The sequence below is a fragment of the Corylus avellana genome, chromosome 8, assembly GCF_965113065.1.
Source record: "Corylus avellana chromosome 8, dhCorAvel1.hap1.2, whole genome shotgun sequence".
Taxonomy (NCBI): Eukaryota; Viridiplantae; Streptophyta; class Magnoliopsida; order Fagales; family Betulaceae; genus Corylus; species Corylus avellana.
In genome coordinates, this window is record NC_142497.1 from 2,780,732 (window position 1) to 2,805,080 (window position 24,349).

The following is a 24,349-nucleotide window of genomic DNA, read 5'->3' on the forward strand; positions in this document are numbered from 1 at the left end:
ATGAGTGGATTATCATTTAGTTTATAAGGGACTAGAATAAAAACTGTAGTAACTTTTAACATCACTCTTTTAGGTAAAACAGGAGCTGGTATAGGTTACTCATTGTGCGCATGTTAGCAAAGCCCAGAGACAGCATCTCGTTCAAACTAAGAAAACTAGCCGTTGTAGACGAAAAAATGCAATGCCGAATCTACCCCCTTCTCGCAACGTTCGGAAAAAAATTTGAACCCCCACCAAACCTCTAAATCACGTCGTCTCGCCTCACCCACACACCTTTTTAAGCCTTAAAATCTTCAAGCCCCCACACTCCAATACAACCAACTTTTCCTGCTCTCTCTCTCTTTAATCATATTTCTTTGATTTGATTAAAGAAAGAGAGAAACATTCATATTTCCTTTGTTCTCAATCAATCTCCTCTGTTGTTGCGTTTCTTGAATCTCTGTGTGTGTTGAAACCCAGAAAAGGATCTATGGCGACCATTAATGGGTACACTGAGACTGCTCAAAGCTACCAAGCCAATGGCAATAATACTCGGGTGAATGCTGCGGCGTCTCCGCCGAAACAGCCTCACCCTCCGGAAAAGAGCGTTAATTCTCAGTCTGTTCTTAAAAGGTTGATATGGTTTTTTTAAAGATTTGGATTTTTTTTTTTTTTTTATTAGCCATGGTTGAAGATTTCTATGATAAGGCAGATGCGTTTTTTTTTCCTTAACTTGGGATTTTTTTTCTTAAATTGTGTTCATCTGCATAATCTGTTTTATTGAAGGTGAAAGCTAGATAGATGGGTTTTTCAGGGTTTGGGTTTTATTATTTTTATCATTTCGTTATGGATCTTCAAGTTCTTGAGTTGGGGTTGCTGTGTTTACACCGATAATTGGGTATCTACACAATCTGTTTGTAAAAAGGCGTCCTAGAAAGCTAGATGGGTTTATTAAATAGTATTGGGTTTTTGTTTCTTTATTGTCTCTCTGTGAATATTGCTTTTCAATATTTAAATTGGTTCTTTTAGGGTTTGTAAGGTTTCTAATCCTGTTTCCTGTATTATTGCTTTTGTGAAACAGGTTGCAGTCTGAGTTGATGGCCTTAATGGTAAGAACCATGTGACACATTTTTTCTTCAAGTCGTGGGATTTTCTGTTTGGATGCTGAGAAAATTTAGTGGGAACGAGAACATAAACCTTTTTAAAACTTTGAAGTATTTGATTTCCTTCTTTTCTAAGTAGCCAAACCACAAACTAGTCCGGAGATCTATGGTTCTTTTGTTAAATTTTCTTGTTTTGAATTATAGATGAGTGGGGAATCTGGGATATCTGCCTTCCCTGAGGAAGACAATATATTCTGCTGGAGAGGGACAATTAATGGAAGCAAAGATACAGTGTTTGAAGGAACAGAATACAAGCTGTCCTTCTCGTTTCCAAATGACTACCCATTTAAGCCCCCAAAGGTCAAGTTCGAGACATTCTGCTTCCATCCCAATGTGGACAACCATGGAAATATTTGCTTGGACATTCTTCAGGTACTTTTCTCTTTTCTGTGCTTCTTCAGTCTTTTTAGCTCTACAATAGTTTGCAGATGTTCGATGTCTCAAGCAAATATTTAGACTTGTCATATAATCTGAACATATGAGAAATCTATATCTGTAGGATAAATGGTCATCTGCTTATGATGTGAGAACCATCTTGTTATCAATCCAAAGTCTGCTTGGTGGTAATTCTTTCTTCTTCTTCGTTTCTTTCAATGCGTTTAATGTAAAAACCAGTTTTGATTTTTCGACTAATCTGGCAAATCGTTCTTTTTTTTCCTTTGTGAAATTCAGAACCAAACGTTAGCTCACCTCTAAACTCCCAAGCAGCCCAGCTCTGGAGCAATCAAGAAGGTGATTACATTATTCATTTCCCCTGCATGACTGGAATCCTTCTTTTCCTTCTTCCTTTTCACTTGTCTGAAAAGTGCTTCCACTGTCTCTTGCAGATTATAGGAAGATGGTGGTGAAGTTGTACAAGCCTCCAACTGTTTAGTTTCATGTGTTAGGAGTTTCTCAGTTGAAGTTATAGAAGCCTCTCTTTCTCCTTTGGTCTTTCTTTTTGGAGAAGAGAGACTGAATTTCTTCTTCTTTTTTTCATTTACTGTGGGTTACATTTTTTTCTTCTTTGATCTTGTTGGAAACTCATGGTCCTTGCTGATGAATGAATGTTACAATTGTTGTTTACAGTCCTCTCTCTCTCTCTCTCTCCCTTGTGTTGTCTCTCCATTGCAACTATTTGAAATTTTTTGACAAACTCCGATAAATCTGTTTTCCATCTAAAAAGTTGTGTATTCTTTCTAGGAAATGGTCATCTTAAAAGAAACACAGCGCCATGGATTACCCAACAGATTAATAATGGGGATTTTTTTAAGGTTATGGCTCATTCGGCTGTTTATGATCATTAACCTGTAGACTTGATCTAGATGTACCATTAACCTGTAGACTTGATCTTTTGGTCATAACCGGACAGCTGGTTGTCTTTCATGGAGTACGGAAGTTTAAATAAAGACCAAACTTAATTTGAATAGGGTTAAATCCTAATTTTTAGGCATATATATTTTATTAACAAAAAATCTGGCCAACTTCATCGATTTTTGGACAAAGCAGAGATTGATCAGAGTATACACTTATTCTAATTTGAATATACACAGCATGAAAATTTTCTGAAAGAGTTCAAAAGGGTCTTTTCTGTACACCAAGATGTTGCATATTTTTTTATTACCCAAAAAAAAAAAGAACAAATATTCTCTTATGAGTGTAAACTAACACACATGAAGCAAAATTTCAGCCTCAGTAATGGGCAGTAATCAAATCCATGTTCACGAGCAGAAGCAGTTGGAATACAAAACTTCATTGAGCTGAATACTCATCAATTGAATTGGAAGATTGCCAACACTTTGAATAGTAACAATAACCAAAATTTATTTTCTCAATCTTAAATTACATTATTAGCATTGTCATCCTACATTCCGCATTGGCATAATTCAATGACCTGCAGCCTGCAGGCGAGGGCAATTACAGCTCAAGCAATGGCCATCTGCTTTGCTGTGTTTTCTTCCCAGTTAATTTCCTAAGCATCACAGCATCGCACTCGAGCTCAAAATTGGAAGCAAGTCTTTCCGTTGATATTCTGCAAACTGTAGGAGGCTGTGGAAGTAGGAAGTCATCTTGACCGAAATTATGACTGCAAAGACCAAGGGGTCCTCTATGTGGGCATTAGACCAACCAATTAAAGCAATATAAAGTAAATCTTAAGAAGTTTGATGTAACTAATACCCAAACTTTCTCCAAAAGGGTCAGTTACTCTATTCCTAATAACAACTCAAAAGTAATTTGATGAAAAAACATGAAATTTTTCGAGAGGAATTACAATCCTGGAATTCAAAACAAAGAGACTTAACAGATTCATTTCAATTTTAACAAATTATTCCAATCACGATAAAACATGTCCTGTCATTCTGAAAGTAAAGTTCAAGCTTGAATTCTCACCTCAAAACGACACAAGGAAAATGGAGAGACGGCAAATCAGACAGCAACATTAGCATTTTGTTTCCATTTATTGCTCACGCGGGATTTCTCCCCACCTTTCATCATTCTAGAGAGGATATCTGCTTGCTTTGTGTTGCCCTCCTGATTAAGACTCCTGATGAGGTCCTCACAACTACTCCAATTGTTAACGCCTCCTTTCTCCATTACTTTACACAATATTGAATATGCATTGAGTGTCTTCCCTGCTCCCAAGAGAGCGTCCAACACCTTATCATAGCTTGAAAAGTCTATGGTAAAGTCTCTCTCCAATGCAAAATCCAATAACTTAAGAGCAGCAATTGTCTTCCCCTTCTCACAAAGAACAGATAAAAGACTATCAAAATCAGGTGAGCACCCACTATGCATAAGTAGTTCAATGCGTCCGAGGGCTTCCTCAACATGACCTCTCATGAGGAGGGCTTCCAAGATCTTAGCAACCAAGTCCATATTCTCCTTCACCCCCTTCTCCACCATACTCTTCATCACACGGCTTGCCGTTTGAACCCTCCCATCTTCAAATAAGGGCTCAATCACTGACCTGAATAGGGATGAATCCGGAAGATGCCCAGCTTCAATCATACTATCCAAAGCTGTTTTAGCATCAGCTGGTTCGCCTTTGTTCAAGTAGCTCTTGATAAGCAATTTGAACGAATCTGCATCTCTAGAAACCCCTCTTCTACCCATGATCTTTAGAATTTCAAAAGCAGAATCAGGATTCCCTTCTTTGGAATGCCCACATATCAAATTATTAAAGGCAACCGAGTCCAGAACACCCTTTTTCATCAACTGCCGGAACAAGGTTTCTGCTTTACCCGTCTGCCCATGGTTGCACAGATACTGAATCATTGGGTTATAAGCACTAGGCTCCATCTCCAAAGAATTCTGTGGCCTCAAGATGATTTCCTTCTCAATAAGCTTATCCAACAACTTAACTGCCCGATCATACACCTCAGACTTGCAAAAGTTTTCGATTAAGACACCATAATGACCCGCCTCAGTGGGTATGCTCAACCGAATCATCGCCTTAAGCACGTCTGCTGCAGCATCCAAGTCACCAGACTTGCACTGACATGTTAACAGTTTCATAAAGATGGAATTATCCTTAGGAGCAAAATGCCTCTCAACCATCTCTTTCAACATCATTTGAGCTTCAGACATCTTCTCCCCATCACAAAGCCCAGGCAACAAGGTTGAGTACGTGACAGCATTAGGCTTAATACCAAAAGACTTCATCTCATCCAACATTCTCAACCCATCATCAACTCGCCCAACCGAAACATACCCTTTTATCATGGTAGTATAACTTATAACTGTTGGAGCTATGTTCCTCCCCTTCAGCTCCGTAAACAACTTCTCTGCCTCATCCATCATCTTAAACCGATAATAGCCATTAATCATAGTATTATACGTGACCACATCCGGAATAATCCCTCTACTCTTCATATCCTCATAAAACCTTTTCGCAGTCTCCAGCCTTAACGACAAAAAGAATCCCCAAATCATAATATTGAAGGTATGACGAGTAGGCTCAATCCCTTCATTCAACATCGCATTGAAATACCTCTTCGCCATCATATACCGCCCCCGCCTCAAAATCACCTTAAACAAAGCATCATAGGACTTGATACTCCTCTCCACACCCAACTCCTTCATTTTCTGAAAAATCTTAACAGCCTCCTGAACAATCCCACCTTTACCATAGCTCTCAATCAGCACAACAAACAAGTCCTCGTCCCACTCCACACCCTTCTTCGGCATATCCAATAGTATGCACCTAGCGTGGTTGAGCTTCGAAGCTCGGCCCAAAATCTCAGTCATTTTCAAATGGGTAGCACGGTCGTGGTGGACCAGGCCCGCCCGCTCGACCCATCGGAAGAACTGGAGCGCGTGCTCCAAGTTCTTGGCAGCGTGCAACACATTCCAAACAAGTGTGTTATCGAATTCGGGCACCAAAGCCCGGATTGAGTTCTGTAACCGGGTCGTCCAAGCCCGGCTTGCCATCATTCTACATATAACATCCTCAATCTTTTCTGGGTTCGGACGCTTACCTCGTGGGGTTCTCTGGTAGACCTTCGGCTCCCCATTTTCCGGATTTGGGTTATCGGGTTCGGGTTGCGAGTCGAAAGCCGTGACCGGATCGGGAACTGGGTTTGGATTCTGATCGACGGCGGAGATTGAGTCGTCGGTGGAGGTGAAGAAGCGGAGGAGATTGAGGGTGGAAGGGTTTAAGGTTCTGGGAATGTCGGGAAAAACCCTAGTGGTCCATTGATAGGGTTTAGACGCAGAAATGTAAGCCATTAGATGCAGAAATGGTCCGTTGATTACTCGCAGAAAACAATAGAGTGAGGCTCTACAATGGGAAAGAAAAAGTGGACGTTTCGGACTCCGGAGGGAGATATCTGGGCGGCTGCTCAACAGATGTGTTGAGGTCGGGCGCTAGACGGAGGAGAGAGACAAGACAGATTTAGGTTAATAGGTGTTCTTTTTTTTCTTTTTTTCTTTTTTTCTTTTTTTGACTGAACCCTCTTGAGCAATATCATTTTATGTACTCATTCATATCCGGTAAATTTTGAACTCGCACGCTTTTTTTACATGGATGGGGTAAAATTCTAATTTCGTTAGCGAACGCGAGCCTAAGAGTGCGTTTGAGATTATGATTTTATAAAAATAATTTATGTTTTTAAAAAATATTGTAAAAAGTAAAGGCATTTAGCATTACAATTTAAAAAACACTTAATTTAAAATATGAAGAAAAAAAAATGCAATTTTTACATGCGAGTTAAGGAGTTCTTATTTTTAAAACAAAACAAAAAACAAATTTAAACCAAAATTACGATTTATCATAATAAATATTTAATAAAAAAATATTTTTTAACATATTTTACCAAATATCTTTACAATTTTAAAACGTAATAATTTTAAAAATTAAAAAACGTAACTTTTAAAATAGTACAATGTTATGGGTCTTACTGCAGAATAGTGGGAAGAACTTGAAAAGGAGAGAATGAAAAGCTTTGTGTGAATAGGGAAAAGGAGCAAAAGTCAAAATGGTTAATGCATGAACATTAGGAAGAGTTTGTCCAGCTTACATTTGGATCGTTCGCTATTTTCAATAAAAATTATTCCTTTTATTAAGAATGGAAGAAAGTAAAATAAAATAGTCTTAATATTAAAGTATACATATACTCTTAACACTTGAAATTCATGACTATTTTGAATGACTATTACATTCCACCTTCTTCTATTTTCAATAAAAATTATTCTTTTTTTTCTGATAAAATAGCCATCTTGCGTACCAAACGTGACATAAGTAAGATTTTCATTATGACAGATCTCATTTCTCAACACAAGATCCTTTATGTTAAATATTCAATACCAAAACACTATGTTAACGCAGCATATCAAATGCCAACAACTCCCATTACAAATCAAAACTTGACATGGCTGCTAGGGCTTGGGTGATGTAAGCTGCCTCAGGTTGTACTTGGCAAATTCCTTGTACTTGTCGACCACTCCAATCAAGCACACAGTCTGACAATATGAAACCAGAAAAAATATTAGATTTATCATATTCAAAAAAAGGTTTACTTAATAACAGACATCTAGCTACAAGTTCCTTTCACAAGTTATAAACAATAGTATAATAGTTTGTACAAGCATAACCGCTGGATCATTGGAAAAATTCAGGGTGCAGGAAAAATAAATAAAAGGAAAGATAAGACAAGCTAAAAACAGGAGTATCTCAATCCCTGCATGAAGGTTGAATCTGATGCAATGCAGCAGCTATTAGCAAAAGTAAAAGAATAATTACATAAGTCAAAATTCCAAAAGTACTCTGAAACTCATGCTGCTAGGGAATTTTTTTTATTTAGCATGGAACTGGGTCAAAAAAACAAGATTCAAACTCAACCCAATAAGAGGACAAAATTTGCAAAACATGGTGTAAAAGATGAGCAACAGGGAGAAATATTCAAGTTCTTCTTTAGCAAGAAAAAAGAATATTCTTACCTTGACAACTTCAACTATAATGGTTTTATCAGGATTGTTAAGATCAACTTTATGCGGTCCAGGAACAGATTTTGCAACTGCATTTATGATCTTCATCCTGTCAATACCACTATTTGCACGGGCTCCAAACATTACTGCAAACTGCATAGAAGATTAGAAAAGTTACACTCCATCTCCATACATACGATAGGATTTCAGCTTGTGGTGTGTCAGTGTATGCTGAAGCCAATGATTTTTCACTTGTTTTCTAGTGCTTATTTATTTGATCTGCCAATGATTGTTCAATTTTTTCCTAGTGCTTATTTATTTGATCTGAGATCTGTTATTGATCTTTTTTTTTCTTTTTTTCCCATAGTTTATTCTAAGTTCAAAGTCAAGACATATAAAAACCAACTTGCATCATTAATGACAAGCACTAGAAAACAAGTGAAAAATCATTGGACCTCTGAGGAGTTTATTCTATTATTCCTGGTTGTAGAAAGATTTATCTTGGCTACATTTAGGAAGTAAAACACTGTTCATGAAAAGATATAGTTGAAAATTTTGGTTAACTCTCTTGCATATAATTCCAACAAGGTATTTTATTGGAAAATTATAACTTAGGCAGCATTAGAAACATTTAGACTCTGCTTATCAGCAAAAGTAAGATAAGGAATGGCAACATTGATTAATAGTACTACCTTTTGTGGGTTTTGAGTATCCACTGGAAAATGTTGTTCCACAAGAGGTTTGATTGCTCTTGAAATTTCCTCCTCTGAAGTATAGCATGCCACTTCAATAGGTAACATTCTTAAGATGAACCTATATTAGACAACAAACATGTTATCTTGCCAGCACCAATATGACATTTCTTCTGTCCATGTGCTTTGTATAATTTAACTGAAAAGCAATGAATGAACCTTGACATATGTTTTCTTGTTGATGCAGCAGATGTCATCATGTGCTGCACGATATTTGTGGGTCCAGGGTCTCCATCTCTCTTCCGCATTTGAATAAAGACAACACCATTACAACCCGAATCAAGCTTGAAAAAGCGCCTCTGTATAACAATAATCGTCAATGCAAGAGAAAACACAAGCCCTTTGGGTTACAACAAAATGAAGAAAACTAATATGCCACCAACAGCAAGAGCAATTGTCTTTCTAGATAGGTGTCTCTCTTGTATACTTCTTGTTTACCTAGGTTGTCCTTTTTTAACGATATTTCGATTACTTATAAAAAAAAAAAATTGGTTGATAGTAATCTAATTACCTCAGTGACAGAATCTCATTTGGGTCCACCAAAATAGATACGAAAGACACAGAATCGATAATAATGATTTATTGCATATATCAGAAACATTGTAAGTACATGAAACTATCGAAAAAATCTTCAATTTCTCAGGACAATGTACATAAGATTCAAAATTCAGCTCATCAAAATGATCCATTTAGAAATGAGATGGAAATGTGAACCAACTCTAAAATAAACTTTTAAGAATACAATCTGGCACAAAATTGAAACTTTTAATCAAGACAGACTGGACACTACATGCAAGAGATTGAAACTGATAGTAGAATACTTTACCAAATCTGCACTCACAGAAGAAATGACAATGAATGGGCAACTGAAAATTATTAGCATAGCCTATGTACATATATTTATTACCAGTGTATAATCTTTGAATCATAAAAACCTCTAGCATGAGCCACCACAATGCAGAGCCAGAGGAGAGATAAGAGCACGTGAACAAAACTTAATAAAACAATAATCTAAAGAGCAATAATTAGAAGAAGGGCCAGGAAAATGACTAAGCAGAACAAAAATCATTCAGAAATAGAAATTGAAAAATATAAGCTAAAGAAAAATTCTAGACATATTCAGGTTTGGCCATGGAATCAGATATATTCAAAAATAAAATTAAGTCAGATCAAAATAAATCAAGTAACAAAGTTTGGCAGCTCTTGCTAACTCACCTTGCTCTTATCTCCCAATTCTTCGAGTTCAGCCTCAATTAGTTTATCAATAGACTTCTCCTCCACTTTTTCATGGATCACACATTTCAATGCTTCTGTTCCTAGACATTGTTTCTTTGCTGGTGGCTCCTCAGTTTCTCTTGGTTGATTCTCCTTTGCTGGTGGCTCCTCAGTTTCTCTGGGTTGATTCTCATGATTCTTACCATTCCCTTCAATATCATTAGGTTTTTCTTCTGTCAGATTTCCATGGTGCACATCATCTTTAGCATGAGGATGTGGAGCCTGATTTGTTGCGACCTTATGACTGCCAATATCATCCTGACAACTATCTGATTTATTCTTGCCCTCCTCCTCCTCCTCCTCCTCTTCATCATCATCGCTACTAGAAGATTCAGAATCAGAGAACTTAATCTTCTTATTTAGAGGTTTATTTGGTAGCTCCGCAAGCTTCACATCTGAATCTTTCCCGTGGAGTAGCTCTTCATAAAACTGAGAGAAAAAACAGGAGAGTAATTTAACTCCACCTCATAGATAAGAGGAAAATAAAGGTTCTCTATATGTTTTGTCAGACTTCATAGAAGACAGAGATCATATTTACATACTTCCATGCATGCACAACAATACTACGAATTTTATAAGGGTTCTATCTATGTTCTGTCAAACTTCATGCAAAAGACAAAAAATGAAAACCAGATAACAAAGGTTTGAAAATCAAGTGGGACTAGAAGGTATGCATAAGACACTTATAATCACATCGACATAACCACAACAGCCATAGAAGGTGCAGAAAGCGGCAACAAATGCCCTCTAGTTCCCACTGGACCGTGCATCAACATTTTGTTTGAATTGAATATGGAAGGTGTAGTTCATCAAACTGGAGAGGGAAAACAACCCAAAGAAAACATAAACAATGCTTCTTCTCTAATTTGTTGCTGAAACAAAGCAAAAATCCTTGCTGTTTTTAAAAATAGCGACAATACCATGTACTTATTAAACTCTACAGTACAACCGCCAAAATTTCCCAAATCTTCAACCTAATCAGGGAAAATTTTCCAATGTATTTTCTTTTCACTCTTATTACCAAACATCATTCTAATTCAATAACAAACTCTTCTCAATACTCAGGTGACAATAATGTAAGTTCATTAATGATACAAAAATAAAAATCGAACCCAGAAAAGAAGCATAGAGAAATAGAATTCAACAACAATAAAACATACACCCACCAAACAATTAAGCGAGATAAGATCAAATAACTCATTTAAATAAACTAAAATAAAACATATCATACACAACAATAAGAAATTAAAAAATCACACACACAGAGACAGAGAGAGACATACAGAATCAATAACGTTAATGGCTTCACGGGATGCCTGGCTTTCCCGGCCTCCATCGCACGTGATGAAGAACCCTTGTACTCCCGGGCGTAATGGGTACGCCCCCTTCTTCTTTACTGGCTTCTGGAACACAAAGAAAAATATTGTCATCAACCCATGTTAGACATAGACTACCTACTATATAATTCATAGAGCAAGAGAAAGAGAGAGACGTTGTGGGGAAGATAGCGCTGCCTTCTCTTCTTGCCCTTGCCGGCGTTGTCGCCGCTCGATCTGTTCTCCGAACCCATGTTTCGAGACAGACACAGAGAGTGAGAGCAGCGCAGTAAATAGCTCGAACGTGTACCGTACCGTTTGTTCAGAGCCTTTCAGTTCGAGGGTTCCATGAACGAATCCATATAGCTTTTTTTTTGTTGTTTTTTTTTTTTTTTTAAGTGCTTTTTTGTAGTTTAATATGAAGCTTTATAAGTTTTTAATTTTACAATAATTAAATAATGGACACAAATTTCCTCTAAACCAATACGAAAATATTCTCCAACTCATGTAAAATAGTACCAAGTGTTTTTTACTAATTTAGACTAAATTTAATGTGTCTTTTAAGGACCGTGATACACAGCATATGGCGGCATCTGCAAAAAAAATTATAAAAATATATATATATTTTGCACACGGCGTGCCATCACCCGTCTTTTAAATGTTTATAAATACTTAACACTATTTTACATTAAGTTAAAAGATATTCCCGCCATACCAATTTGGATGAAATTTCTATCTATTAAATATAGGCTTATAGCTAGTTTTAAAGTTTTGGGTAACTAATAAATTTATCCGTACTCAATTTGCCGTGTAAAAAATAAAAAGTATGCGATTTTTTAGTTAAAACTTTTCCTTCTTTGGTCCTGTGATTTCATAGGTCATCTTTTAAACAAAATCACAGAAAATATCTTATTTAACTGTACGTTTGAAAAATAAATAAATAAATAACGATTTGAAAAATCACGGTTTCACATTAGCAGGAAAGGGATGTGTTTTTAAAAACATAAATTTTTCAAATTTTAAAAATTGCACCATTTTACAAATTTTACTAAACGCTTAAATACATCTTTAAAAAGTGCCTCTTTTTTTTAAATCGATTTTTTTTTTTTCAAACCACACGCTTGAAAAGCACTAAATTAAACTAAGTTTTAAAATTTTTTTTAAAAATAAAAATAAAAATTAATGTCCGTACAATAGGAAAGAGATTCGAACTACTGATCTCCGCTTTATAAGATGTAAATCGTCATTCCCAACCAATTGAACTCAAAAATGAAATAATCATGATATTTTCTCTTCTCCAGAGACTCGCTTAGGGTTTGTGGAGGTAGAGTTAAAATCTTGAACCCTTTGGGGAGAGTACACACAGATTGTGTAGGGCTGTCGGTGTGACTGTGGTGGAAAGATCAAGCAGAGGGAGAGGCAATATGGCGGAAGAGTTAATGAAACAATGGGGGAAATTTACTTTGAGAGAGGATGAGACCTCGGGAATTGTGATTAAGGAATGTAGAAAAAGACAACAGAAAGATAATTGTAGAGAATAAATTTGTATTTCTGATGTGTGTTCAATTGTACAATATAATGGCCTATTTATAGTTGAATGAGGCCCTAAAAGAAAGGAAATACAATAATTACAAAATCATATAAAATCAATATATTTACAATAATGAATACGGTATCAAATATTTTCGTAATATATTGAGAATATTACGGGAATATAATATTGCGAAAATATAATATTCTAACATCCCCCTCAAACTCTAGGGGGCGAAGCCAACTTGATTTTGGTGATAAGATTATTGAGTCGTCCTGGTGGATGAGATTTAGTAAAGATGTCAGCCAATTGATCTGCAGAGATGACAGAATGAAGATGTAAAATACTATGCTGAAGATGATGGCGGATGAAATGACAATCAATCTCGATATGTTTTGTGTGCTCATGGAAAACATCATTATGAGCAATCTGTATGGCATTCCGATTGTCACAATAAATAGGAGAACTAGTGGACTGAGAAACACCCATGTCGGACAAAAGCCATTCTAACCAGAGAAGTTCAGATGTAGCGTCAGCAAGAGCACGATACTCAGCTTCAATACTATATCGAGCAACAACAAATTGTTTCTTACTGCACCATGAAATTAAAGAAGTTTCAAGTAAAAAACAATATCCAGTGGTAGAGCGACGATCCGTAGGATCACCAGCCCAATCAGCATTAGAGTAGGCCCGGAGCTCAAGAGATGAATGAGAAGAGAAGTGAAGACCATGAAACATAGTTCCCTTGACATAGCTAAAATACGAAGAACAGCAGCATAATGAGTAGATCGGGGTGCACTCATAAATTGACTCACCAGATGAATAGCATAGACAATATTAGGCCGTGTAACAGTAAGATAAATGAGACTACCTATTAGCTGCCTGTAGAGAGTAGCATCTGATGAAAGCTCACCATCCGTGGCTAGAAGTTTGACATTGGTCTCAAAGGGGCTGCTCACTGTTTTACTGTCTGTCAGACCTACTCAGGAAAGTAGATCATATGCATATTTGGCTTGAGAGAGATAATAATCATCATTACTCGAGGTAACCTCAAGACCAAGGAAGTAGCTAAGTGTACCCAGGTCTTTCATTTCAAAATTTTGGCTAAGGAAGGATTGAAGAGCACGGATGCCTGAAATGTCATCACCAATAATAATCATATCATCTACATAAAGAAGAATAAGGATAGTAGAATTATCAGTAGTCCGAAGAAAGAGAGCTGAGTCATAAGAACTAGAAACAAAGCCTTGTTGAGCCACCATAGAACTGAACTTGGCAAACCAGGCACGAGGAGCCTGCTTGAAACCATAAAGTGCCCGACGGAGTCTGCCAACTTTGTGTGGAGGATGGTGATAGCTAGGTGGAGGGTGCATATAGACTTCTTCTGTAAGATCACCATTGATGAATGCATTTTTAACATCCATCTGAAATAACTGCCAATGGTGAACAACAACAACTACAAGTAAGGATCTAACAGAGGTCAGTCTAGCAACAGGAGCAAAAGTCTCCTCATAGTCAATGCCATACTCCTGAGTAAATCCTTTTGCAACAAGACGAGCCTTATAGCGTTCCACAGATCCATCTGCATGAGTTTTAATTTTATAAACCCACTTACATCCCACTGCAAACTTCCCAGGAGGCAAATCCACCAAGTCCCATGTATGGGTTTTAAAGAGGGCATCTAGTTCATCAGACATAGCTTTCTGCCAAAGAGGGTCAGCACTAGCCTCACGATAAGAGTGAGATTCGTGAAGAGTAACAAGAACAGAAAAACAATAATAATCATGGAGATGGGCAGGTGGTGCTCTTACCTTATCGGAGCGACAAGGTTCATGAGAAGGCTCAGGAGTGTGTGATGCAGCAGGAGGATCCGTAGTCGAATCAAGCAAATTAGAAACAGCCGTAGAAGGTTCATCCAATGAGCTTGAGTTATCTGCAGATGATTCAAGAAATAAGACAATAGAAAGATAATTGTAGAGAATAATTTGTATTTCTGATGTGTGTTCAATTGTACACTAGAATGGCATATTTATAGTTGAATGAGGCAATAACATAAAGGAAATACAATAATTACAAAATCATATAAAATCAGTATATTTACAATAATGAATACGGTATCAAATATTTCCGTAATATATTAAGAATATTACGAGAATATAATATTGCGGAAATATAATATTCTAACAAGGAACAGGCCCCTTTGACCGCTGGTGCAACGGGGACAAGCTTGTATGGTAGGGAGGTTGTTGATGGAGAGAACCATCAACAAGGAGATTTTGAAGACGCAAATGATAGGGGCATGGAAACCGACGGGAAGGGTTTCATTCAAAACTTTGGGACCCAACCTTTTTTTGATTGAGTTTGAGAATTGGTGGGATAAGGATCAAATCTTAGAAGGCCAGCCATGTACTTTTGATGGGTTCTTGCTGTCCTTGGTTGATTTTGATGGGCTCACTCAAGTGGCTGACATGGAGTTTGCAAAAGCAGCCTTTTGGGTGAGGATGTATCACTTACCCCTTGCTTGCATGGGGAAGGAGGTGGGGTTACAGGTTGGTTCCACGGTGAGAGTTGTGAAAGACGTTGACGTACTGGATGATGGAGTGGGATGGGGAGAATTCTTACGGGTTAAAATCCGTATAGATCTCTCAAAGCCACTAGCCAGAGGATGGATTATAAAGATTAAAAAGACAAAGAGGTGTGAGTTCCTTTTAAGTACGAAAAACTTCCACGATTCTGTTTCACTTGTGGAGTAGTCATGCATGATAATTTGAGGTGTGGGGATTATTCTGGGCGAAGGGTGCAGGTAGGGCTGTTAAGTGAGCGAAGCGTCTCGCAAGCAAGCTCGGGCTTGGCTCGCATAAGCTCGGCTTGTGCTCGACTCGAATATTAAATGAAGTACTTCATGAACACAAATCCTAACTCGAATATTAAACGAAGCAAGCTCGGCTCGACTTGGCTAAGCTCGTGAACAGCTCGTATAAGCTCGAGTGTGTATATATATATATATATATATATATATATATATATATATATATAAAACTAAGTAATACGTAATTAATTATAAATCTCATAATTATTAAAACCTTAAAATTGCATTTATATTTAAGCGTTAGAGAATGGAAAATTCTAGACCCTTCGTGATCAAAGAGAGAGAGAGCAATCATTAAAAAGACCTCGATTCAATTAGAGCATATCCAAACGAAAGGAAAAAGAATCAAACAGACCCAAACACTATCACTACCTATCTGGTGAGTGAGAGTGAGAGAGTGGGAAATGAGAATTTAAGTGGAAGATCCGTTGTGACTGGTGAGGCGGATTGAGAGAGAAACGTTAAAAAAATATTTTTTTGTAGGGGGTGTTGTCCCAATGCAGTTTGAATGCAACATGTTAACTTGTTCCACATTGTTAAGAAAACATCAATCTCCAAGTTTGCTTATCTATAAAAGGATGCATATCATCTCTCTTTGAAACCAAATGCCTTGCTGTATTGACTCAGGCTCCATACACGACTAGTCAGGCTAAGCAAATGCTCATATGCAAACTAACTTCTTAAGCCGTTTAAGAGTACTTGAAGTTAAAAAAAAAATTTAAAAACAAAAACATTAAATATAAGAGCCAGCTCGCGAGCTGACTCGGCTCGACTTATTATTAGCTCGAGCTCGATTTTTTTTGGCTCGCCCTTAAGCTCGACTCGAGCTCGAGTAAAATTTAAACGAGCCAAGCCTGAACAAGGGAAGCTCGCTCAAGCTCGGCTCGTTTACACCCCTAGGTACAGGGAGCGGAGGAGTCCGTAGAGAATAGACCCTGGCTCCGGGTTGGGTCACCAAAACAGTGTGGGGATTATAAGGCGTAAATCGTCATTCCCAGCCAATTGAACTCAAAAAATGAAATGACTAATCTCTTATACTAATCTTATAGAATAGTCATTTGATTGTGCATTATTACCGTAGACCGAAAATAGTTATTTAATAAATATTCCCTTAAACTGAGGAATCTTTGGAATAATATTTTCCCAACAAACTATTTTTTTATATTTTTTTGGGAACCAAAAAATATAATTCCCACAGATGGTCGCACTACTCACTTTCTTTATTTATTTTTGGGTTCTAAATAAAAGTTCTTTTCCTAGTTCTTTTTAGGAAAATAATTTATAATGTTAGGGTATACTTTGGAAATTTGGTCCTTCTTTCGTGTTGCCACCAAACCCTTCAAAGAAAAAAAACGAAAGGAAAATCAGGTAAGTGTGGAATTTTGTCAAATTGGCTTAACAGCAGCTTCCTTTCAATCCAAATGGCCATGAAGAAGAAATCATAATCAAAGACTTTTTGAGGAAAATTTTATAAAGAACACCATTTTCACATTGCCAACATCAGAATATAAAATTGATGGAAATTTCAGAAAAGAAAAAAAATATATGGACAAACCTTCCTTTTATACAAAAAGATATGGAAAATGAACTCTACATTTACAGGGGCTATATGTATATATATCAATATATATATCTTTATAGCAACTGTACGCTATCCACACTGTTTGATGAATGTGCGACAGCAAGGAGAGCTGCTCCAATGCCCGATCCATCTTGTGTGTCTTTAAGAATGACGTATGGAGCAATGTCTTCCCCCAGTATTTCATTCAAGGCTTCATGCAGGTATTCCCTAAACATTGTATAGCTTGTATACAAACCCCCTTCAATAGCTACAACTGTTCTTCTCATTTTAACATCACTTCTACTCCTTCCACCTGTGATGCCCCCACTTCCATCCCGGCCAATCTTTTTCAAGATACCCACAATGCCCGCAGCTGCCAATCTAGCAGCCCGACGGATCACCACGTCGCATACCTTTACAACGAGCTTTCTAACCTTCAATGGAACATCAGGAATCTGAAATGACAAAACCAAACCCACCAAGTAAGATAATTCATCAAAGAACACCAAGTAATTTTTTTTTTTTTCGTTTAATATGAATGAATAGTGCAGTCTACCTCCAGAATGTCTTTAAAGATTCTTGCTACTTCTTTCAACTCAGGGGAATCATCTTCAAGCATGGCGGCAATCAAATATGAGCTGAAATTAAAGAAGGGGATATAATGAAAATCTGTAGCATTAAGCAGTTGCCTGCATGCCATGAGGTCATATCTATCAATTGGGACCTACCAGAGGTAACCATCCAGCAATCTTTATAAATGGCTAAATAAAGCAACAGGAAACTATCCTCAGAAGATAACAGGCTAAATACAAGATAGCTCCCATTTGTTTTTACAAATGTAGAAACCGAAAGCCATCCCTTCCAACGTCAACTTTGAACTTTAACTTCAAACTAATTTGAGAGAGTGTAGTGAAATATTAAGAAAAGCAAAAAAGAAAAAAAAATGTTTGATTTTTATACTGGCCGCCTAGGCTCCACCAAGCACTTAATGTCTCACATGCTAAAAACCACTAGCTTAAAGGGAGAGCAAATGGCAAGTATAAAATTCTATCACAGCCATCCAAAATGCTGGCATCCACAAAAAAATGAAAGCGACATTAGGTAGTAACATGTCTAAAAGCCAAAGATATCTCAAATATCAAGGCATCTACAGTCATGCACAGCAAGTGTAATCATATGCTTATGCAATATGTTATTATTTTGAACTTGTTTTCAGATCCTTGGAATTAAGGATTTGTTTAGTTCACAGGATTTTAAGATTTTCAATTTCAATCTTTTTCTTCAATCAATTTCTCCTTAATATCCAAAAGTGCCCAGAAAGATTTATTAAAAAATTCCTACTCATTCTCATAATCTCTAAAGGCAAATGCAATAATAAATTTCCATCTATCATCTAACAAAACACACTCAAGGCTCAGTAACCATGGGATAGCTCTGGTAGGTTGTCGATTTATTTTCATTATCCAAGATTTTTCTATAGTTTTTTAGTAGCTGGCTACATACTTCATCCATTCTATATTTAACATTTGAGGAAGCTAAACTTGCATATTTATATAGCATTAGCAGTCAAGAGGCAACAGAATTATAACAAAGAAAAGCATAGCAAGAATCACGTGTGGACAACAGAAATGCAGGTACCATTGTGTCTGCGTGTGATTTGTGTGTGTGTGTATGAGTGAGGGAGAGACAGAGAGACAGAGAGAGGGAGGAAGGGAGAGAACCTCAAAATAAAAGGCATTGATAACCTGGAAGGAACAGTTCCAAATATATCTGCCTCTTGTGACATCCTAAGGATTACTCTCCTCACAATGTCACCAAGATACATTCCTGATATCATTTTTTCAAAACCCTGTACCAAAAATCTGAAGTTTGAGTAAATCCCGAAACAGTAAAGGAATGAAAAGGGTAAGCAGCCAAGCCTTACCTGATCATTTGGATTAGGGCTATCCGCATCTAAGTCAATGTCATAAGAAGTTCTCGGTAAATGAGAAGACCAGAAATTTCCCCATTCCATGTTGACGACCTGAAGAAAGATGACCCAACGTCAACAAGCAAATAACAAAGTACATCAATTCATCAGATAAAGAATCTGATGATATCTGTGTCTAGAGACAAAAGAAAGGATACCATGCCTCCAGAAGTTGTAAGAAGCCCTTGACACTTGATGATAGCATCTGTCCGCTCCAAGTAACAGGCATTCGTGCCGGTACCAATTATAACTGCAGCAACAGTGTCTGGATCATGATAATGCCCAAGAGCTAATGTTCCCACAGTGTCATTAACCTGCTTAAGAAATAAATAATATTATGCATGAAAGAATCAAGTAATACAGCCCACAAGTAATTGTAGTTGTAAATAAACCAAAGCCAATTAGATGTAATAGAGCATGGGCTCAAGCCTAGACAGTTGGTATTACAAACAAATACTGAGATGGGCTCAAGCCCACTAATAAGCTTGAGGGTGTCTTGAAAGGGGAACCAGCTCAAACAAATAAATTCTAAGTGAAAGAAATAAAAAATGACTAACTTTTAACTATATTCTAAAGCACTCCTCAAATGAGCTGACGTTCATCTTGCTCCATCACGTTACAAATATACAAATTTTTTATTTCACAGTAATGATAATGATGATAGTGCTAATGATTAATGCTAACATAGTTACTGCAACAATGTTGAACATTTCACGCAAGAGCACTGGTCACAATCAAAGGCAAAAAAATGTTATGCTCATAGTGAAAAATCCACTCTGCAACAATGTTGAGGCCTAGTTGAGTTCAAATGAATTTTTTTTATTATTATTTTATCTAGTTGTCTCGGTGCATTCTATTATTTTAACACAGCATTCAAGGACCTTCAGCTTTAACCAAACAATTCAAAACATATAAACTCAGGATACCACATGTAAGCATGAAAGCACCAACAAGCAAATATAAATCAAATAATATGCACACATTGTGTCGCAGGGGGGGGGGGGAGGAGAGGGAGAGGGAGAGGTAGAGAGAACCAAGGTTTACAAATATCATAAGGTGAGCCAGCTCCCAAATCAAGAAAATTAAAGCATAATTACAATGTGCTAAAAGCCTAAAACATAATAGAAATTCTAACTTATTGCATCCAACCATTTCAATTTTTTTTCAATGACCCATAAAAAAGTAAAACACTATTTGATCCTCAAAGCATAGTTAAACACCATTAAGAAGGATGCTCATGGAGTCTCACCAGGGCTGCAACCTGCATATTTAGGCCTTTTCTGGTCATTGCTTGCTCTAAACATTCAGTAACATCTCTTCCAACCTGGCAAACAGATTAAATAAAATAAAATTCCCCATAATTGTCACTAAAATAAATTATTGAGAGGATTCTGGTGCAACTCTTTTACAAATTGTGTTACGATTTGATACACCAAAAAAAAACTTTTTTTTTTTATAAGTAAAAACGGTTATGACCATAGCTTTGATTTAGCAAGCAGAGTCTAGATTATTCTCAATCAAAAGCTTGATTTGGCCCTACTAGAGCTGATACCATCCAATTTTAGCATCAGCAAAAAAAATTCACAAACAGCTAGGCAGTTTGCCTTTCACAAATTCCCTATGCTTGCGGAGCGTTCAATGTACAATTTACAAGAATATAATCCAACTAACCATGTCTTGAATGCAAAATCCTTTTGTCCACTTAATCAAAATGCCTGATGAAACCGATGTTTGCTTCACCGGAAAAGAGAATGTAAATCCAAGTTCCCTTCTACTGTTCAGTGAATTTTCAGAACCGCCACCTTCTCTTTCAACAAACTCCTTTAATGATGACGCAATAAAATCAAAGAGATTCTGCAGGCAATATAAACACATTAGTTTACATATAATCAGCATGTCATAATATTTTGAAGAAATGCTTAATGTTGGTATAATATTTGAGCTATAAAGTCAATGACCTCGCTTGTACTGGACGTCAAATGTTGGGGAATGGGTATCCGTTCCACTTCTTTTTCCAGGATAGAAGACCTTTGACCTCCTAGCTGAACCCGCAAGACCCTAAAATTAGTACCCCCAAGATCTAGTGCATAATAAGTTCCTTTCTCACACCTGATGAAAAAACCAATTATTAATTTTACCACGGTAATACAAACGCAAGCTTTTGATAGTTACAACCCACTCATACAGCGATGGAAACAAAATGTTAATTGCATCCATCATGACAAACATAATCAATGCAGACATGAAAGCAACAATAGCATGTGTTAGTAATTAAAACATAAATTCTCAACCAAAATTACATCTTAGATGAAGCAAAACGATGCCAACAAACACCAGACACCTCAGAGCCAGTTCAAGCCCCAATTTGCAAAAGTTAACTGAATGAAACATTTTTTGCAGAATAATTTAGTGATGTAGTAAAAAGAATAAACCCATCTACATAGGAAAAGGGACTAGGAGAGATTAGAGAACAAAAAAATTCCAACTTTTGGAATCTCATACAGTATTTATGGTCATAATCCTATCGCACTTGTGCACATATATATGTGTAGAAGGGAATGGGAAGAAGAACCTCCAAGATTCTTTATACCATAATTGTAAATTTTTCAAACAAAATATTCCGAAATAAAGCAGATTGATTAATGACAATGTCGATTGTCAAAACAAGACAACTCTATCTGGAATATATATTCATATACATAATTGAAAAGTGAATAACTTGAAAGCATCCCCATCCTAAAAGCCATGTATCAGTATCGCCTAGAAGAAGAACCTACCAAATACATTAACAAATCCGCAAATAAAGAAAAAGGCAGCAAAAAGACTACCACTTTGGTAAACAAAAACATAACCAAAATGGCACATTTATTTGAGAATTTTGAATGAAAGGGCAACAGATAAATTTTAAAAAAAAAAACAACAACAACAATAAAAGTGTCGAATTCCAACAAAATTAACACAAAAGTTCAACCAACACTATAAAATGACAATAGAACACCGATGAACTTTATCTGGGAGGGGGAAAAAGGAAGAAGAGCACATATAATGTAACAGAAATGGAGATGCTCATTTGAGAGCCAACAGAACTGTAACAAAAAAAAAATAGAGTGACGAAACTGTTACCGGAATCAAATAGAGATGGAATTTGCCAAAATAAACATAGAAGGGAATGCATACAGAAAAGAGCTCAAAAAGAAACGCGAAATTGGCATCAAAAATAGCAACGAGATCAAAAACAACCACTAAACAAAAGCCATGAAAGCACAATATATAAAATTTATTCTTTAAGAAAAAGACAGGCTACAGTCAAGTAGAGAGTAGAAAAAGACCATCCAATCCCAAAACCAAACGAACCCACAAGAATTCAACCTAAACACCACGAACAACGAAAAGAAACAAAACGCAACAAAGAAAACCAAAAACCCATGAAAGAGAAGCCCAAAACAAGACCAAACACGATCATGTGATTACCCATTGGGGAGCCCGTCGACGAAGGTGAGCAACATTTTGAGCTTGGAGCCTCCTTCGGAGGCGAGCCCAGCGTGCATCTCGACGGCCATGGCGTCCACCACCTGCCTCAGCCTCCCCACCGTGGTCTCGCACCCTTCTTCCAGTTCCGCCAGCACGCCCACCACTCTCCGCCACTTCCTCCGGCTCCTCACTCTCCTCCCCACCACCACCGCCGCCACCGCGCAGGCCGTCGCCGCCACCGCCACCGCCACCCCCACCACCGCGACCCTCCCCATCTCTCCAATCCCCCCCGATCACTCACACCATCCGGATACGACGCCGCTTGGCCTCCATCCTTCGACTATCCCCGAAACCACGCCGCTTCGACATGCACTCGCACGCACAAAACACACCGACCGCACGCCCTTACAGTCTTCAAACACTCAAAACAACGGCCTTTTTGGGTTTTCCCCCCTTCGAATAATCACAACGGTTCGCCAGTCCTTTTCCGGCGGTTTATGACGGCGAAACTCGCCGGTCAAGCGGTGTAGATGAGCTGCTCGAACAAAGGCTCGAGAGAGAGAGAGAGGAAGAAGGGGCTCTGCACTAATGAGGTTGTAATGTTGGAAAGCGAAGTAAGGGGTACTTATAAGAGAGGCGTAAAAGTACGGATTTGCCCTGTCAAATTTCTGAAACGCCGGATTTGTGCGAGTATCTTTCGGGATTTTTTACCGTTTATGAAAGATTTTGAGGTTAATGGGAACTTTGACTTGTGTTCTTCTTTCAGCCCTCTCTTGTTCTGTTGTGGGGTCGGTGCATCAATTTGCCCTTGAATTTTCTCCTAAATTACCCTTTAATTTTCTTTTTCTTCTTCTTCTTAAAAAAAAATAAAAAATTAGAATTTAGAATTTTCTTCTTTTTTTTTCTTTTTTTATTTGATGGGGAACAGTTGGTAGCCCCTCTTTGAAAGCTCCAGTTGGTTGTTTTGTCTGATAGATTAAGACAATTCCAATTAGATAAATGCTCTTTAAATTCAAGCACTTTTATTGCTACAACCAGAATGTGATGTGACTAATCTCCTATCATTTCCTTCTCCAACCCTTTCTTCCCTGGTGCATGCCAGACTGCCAGTGTGCTCTACAGTAATATTGTTTTACACTCCCATTATTTTATATATATATATATATAGTATTAATACATATGAGGATGGTAATTGGAATTATTAAGGGCTTCAAACTCTCAAAAACAACCCTTTTAATCTAACACTACTATAGTAGTATTAATACATATGAGGATGGTAATTGGAATTATTAAGGGCTTCAAACTCTCAAAAACAACCCTTTTAATCTAACACTACTATAGTTTTTATTATAACTATTATGACACTTAACACGTGCCCGTTTGCGTTTGATAGACTGTAGTTTCTAGCATTTCCCATATATCACTACATATATCTCGTGTTAGTGTTATGGCCAAAATAATAAGTTTTGGCCCTAATTATTGTTTGATAATTATAGTAGTTTTTAATTGTTGAGAAACAACCAAAAGAAAAAATTAAAAACCCAAACAACAAAAAAAAAACACAAGAGTCTTTACCATTTCATAAAAACCAATTGATACTATTTCTTTGACTCATTCTTTTGAGAAACCTAAACTATTCTTTTCTCTTTTTTTTTTTTTTTTCCCGACAAATAGTAAGATGGGTTGAAAAAGGGATGATACATAAGGGTTTCAAAAGAGCAATGCTTCTTTTGTATTGTGTGTTTTCAAGGAGGCATAATGGTTAATTACCTAAAAATCTCTCAAAGGCCAAGAATATTACTACTTTTTTTTTAACATTATTATCGTTAATAAGATACCCAATAATATATTATTAAGGACTTAAATTTATTCCAAACTTTATTGTATGAACTTTTTTGAAGCGGTCATGTGTTTATTGAGTATGTGAAAAGTACATATATTTTTATAGACTACTCTTTTAAGGATCAACAAATTTTTTATACAAATTAGGTTTGAGATTTACAAGGTTTAAGATTCTCGAAGAATTTCACATAAATTTCTCTTAGATTTAAGAAATTT

At 37.0% G+C, this 24,349-nt stretch overlaps 4 protein-coding genes across 7 annotated transcripts; 1 reads left to right on the forward strand and 3 right to left on the reverse strand.

Annotated features, from left to right (window-relative positions):
- Positions 1-272: 272 nt before the first annotated feature.
- Positions 273-2,212, forward strand: LOC132164141 (ubiquitin-conjugating enzyme E2 20). The gene is made up of 6 exons (XM_059574573.2): positions 273-612; positions 1,061-1,088; positions 1,287-1,514; positions 1,642-1,705; positions 1,815-1,874; positions 1,970-2,212. The coding sequence occupies exons 1-6, from the start codon at positions 470-472 to the stop codon at positions 2,014-2,016; spliced, it is 570 nt and encodes a 189-aa protein (XP_059430556.1). The 5' UTR covers positions 273-469; the 3' UTR covers positions 2,017-2,212.
- A 645-nt stretch (positions 2,213-2,857) lies between these two features.
- On the reverse strand, positions 2,858-6,042 carry LOC132163944 (Tetratricopeptide repeat (TPR)-like superfamily protein). 3 transcript variants are annotated; one of them, XM_059574330.2, is made up of 2 exons: positions 3,513-6,042; positions 2,858-3,170 (listed from the first exon to the last, which is right to left on the reverse strand). In XM_059574330.2, the coding sequence occupies exon 1, from the start codon at positions 5,847-5,849 to the stop codon at positions 3,549-3,551; it is 2,301 nt and encodes a 766-aa protein (XP_059430313.2). In that variant the 5' UTR covers positions 5,850-6,042; the 3' UTR covers positions 2,858-3,170; positions 3,513-3,548. The 3 variants fall into 3 exon arrangements, with proteins under 3 accessions (XP_059430313.2, XP_059430310.2, XP_059430312.2); XM_059574327.2 differs by having other exon boundaries at positions 2,858-3,207; XM_059574329.2 differs by having other exon boundaries at positions 2,858-3,228.
- An 811-nt stretch (positions 6,043-6,853) lies between these two features.
- LOC132163920 (THUMP domain-containing protein) lies at positions 6,854-11,260 on the reverse strand. 2 transcript variants are annotated; one of them, XM_059574297.2, is made up of 7 exons: positions 11,067-11,260; positions 10,858-10,974; positions 9,515-10,003; positions 8,459-8,598; positions 8,240-8,360; positions 7,560-7,700; positions 6,854-7,082 (listed from the first exon to the last, which is right to left on the reverse strand). In XM_059574297.2, the coding sequence occupies exons 1-7, from the start codon at positions 11,142-11,144 to the stop codon at positions 6,999-7,001; spliced, it is 1,170 nt and encodes a 389-aa protein (XP_059430280.2). In that variant the 5' UTR covers positions 11,145-11,260; the 3' UTR covers positions 6,854-6,998. The 2 variants fall into 2 exon arrangements, with proteins under 2 accessions (XP_059430280.2, XP_059430279.2); XM_059574296.2 differs by having other exon boundaries at positions 10,858-10,977.
- A 5,472-nt stretch (positions 11,261-16,732) lies between these two features.
- Positions 16,733-22,897, reverse strand: LOC132164131 (hexokinase-3). The gene is made up of 9 exons (XM_059574560.2): positions 22,292-22,897; positions 20,779-20,929; positions 20,492-20,674; positions 20,070-20,144; positions 18,979-19,134; positions 18,776-18,874; positions 18,573-18,700; positions 17,408-17,489; positions 16,733-17,306 (listed from the first exon to the last, which is right to left on the reverse strand). Exons 1-9 carry the CDS (start codon positions 22,564-22,566, stop codon positions 16,926-16,928), a joined length of 1,530 nt encoding a protein of 509 aa, XP_059430543.1. The 5' UTR covers positions 22,567-22,897; the 3' UTR covers positions 16,733-16,925.
- Positions 22,898-24,349: the final 1,452 nt, after the last annotated feature.

Bases quoted from the DNA above. Each gene is read 5' to 3' on its own strand.
- LOC132163944 (XM_059574330.2), bottom strand. From the start codon at position 5,849: ATGGCTTACATTTCTGCGTCTAAACCCTATCAATGGACCACTAGGGTT.
- LOC132163920 (XM_059574296.2), bottom strand. From the start codon at position 11,144: ATGGGTTCGGAGAACAGATCGAGCGGCGACAACGCCGGCAAGGGCAAG. The intron at 10,978-11,066 runs GTCTCTCTCTTT...TTTGTGTTCCAG, and splicing joins AGCGCTATCTTCCCCACAAC to AAGCCAGTAAAGAAGAAGGG. The intron at 7,701-8,239 runs GTAGTACTATTA...TCTTCTATGCAG, and splicing joins ATACTCAAAACCCACAAAAG to TTTGCAGTAATGTTTGGAGC.
- LOC132164141 (XM_059574573.2), top strand. From the start codon at position 470: ATGGCGACCATTAATGGGTACACTGAGACTGCTCAAAGCTACCAAGCC. The intron at 1,706-1,814 runs GTAATTCTTTCT...TGTGAAATTCAG, and splicing joins AATCCAAAGTCTGCTTGGTG to AACCAAACGTTAGCTCACCT. The intron at 1,875-1,969 runs GTGATTACATTA...TGTCTCTTGCAG, and splicing joins GCTCTGGAGCAATCAAGAAG to ATTATAGGAAGATGGTGGTG.
- LOC132164131 (XM_059574560.2), bottom strand. From the start codon at position 22,566: ATGGGGAGGGTCGCGGTGGTGGGGGTGGCGGTGGCGGTGGCGGCGACG. The intron at 20,675-20,778 runs GTCATTGACTTT...TATTGCCTGCAG, and splicing joins TGACGTCCAGTACAAGCGAG to AATCTCTTTGATTTTATTGC. The intron at 18,875-18,978 runs GTATCCTTTCTT...ATCTTTCTTCAG, and splicing joins TTACAACTTCTGGAGGCATG to GTCGTCAACATGGAATGGGG.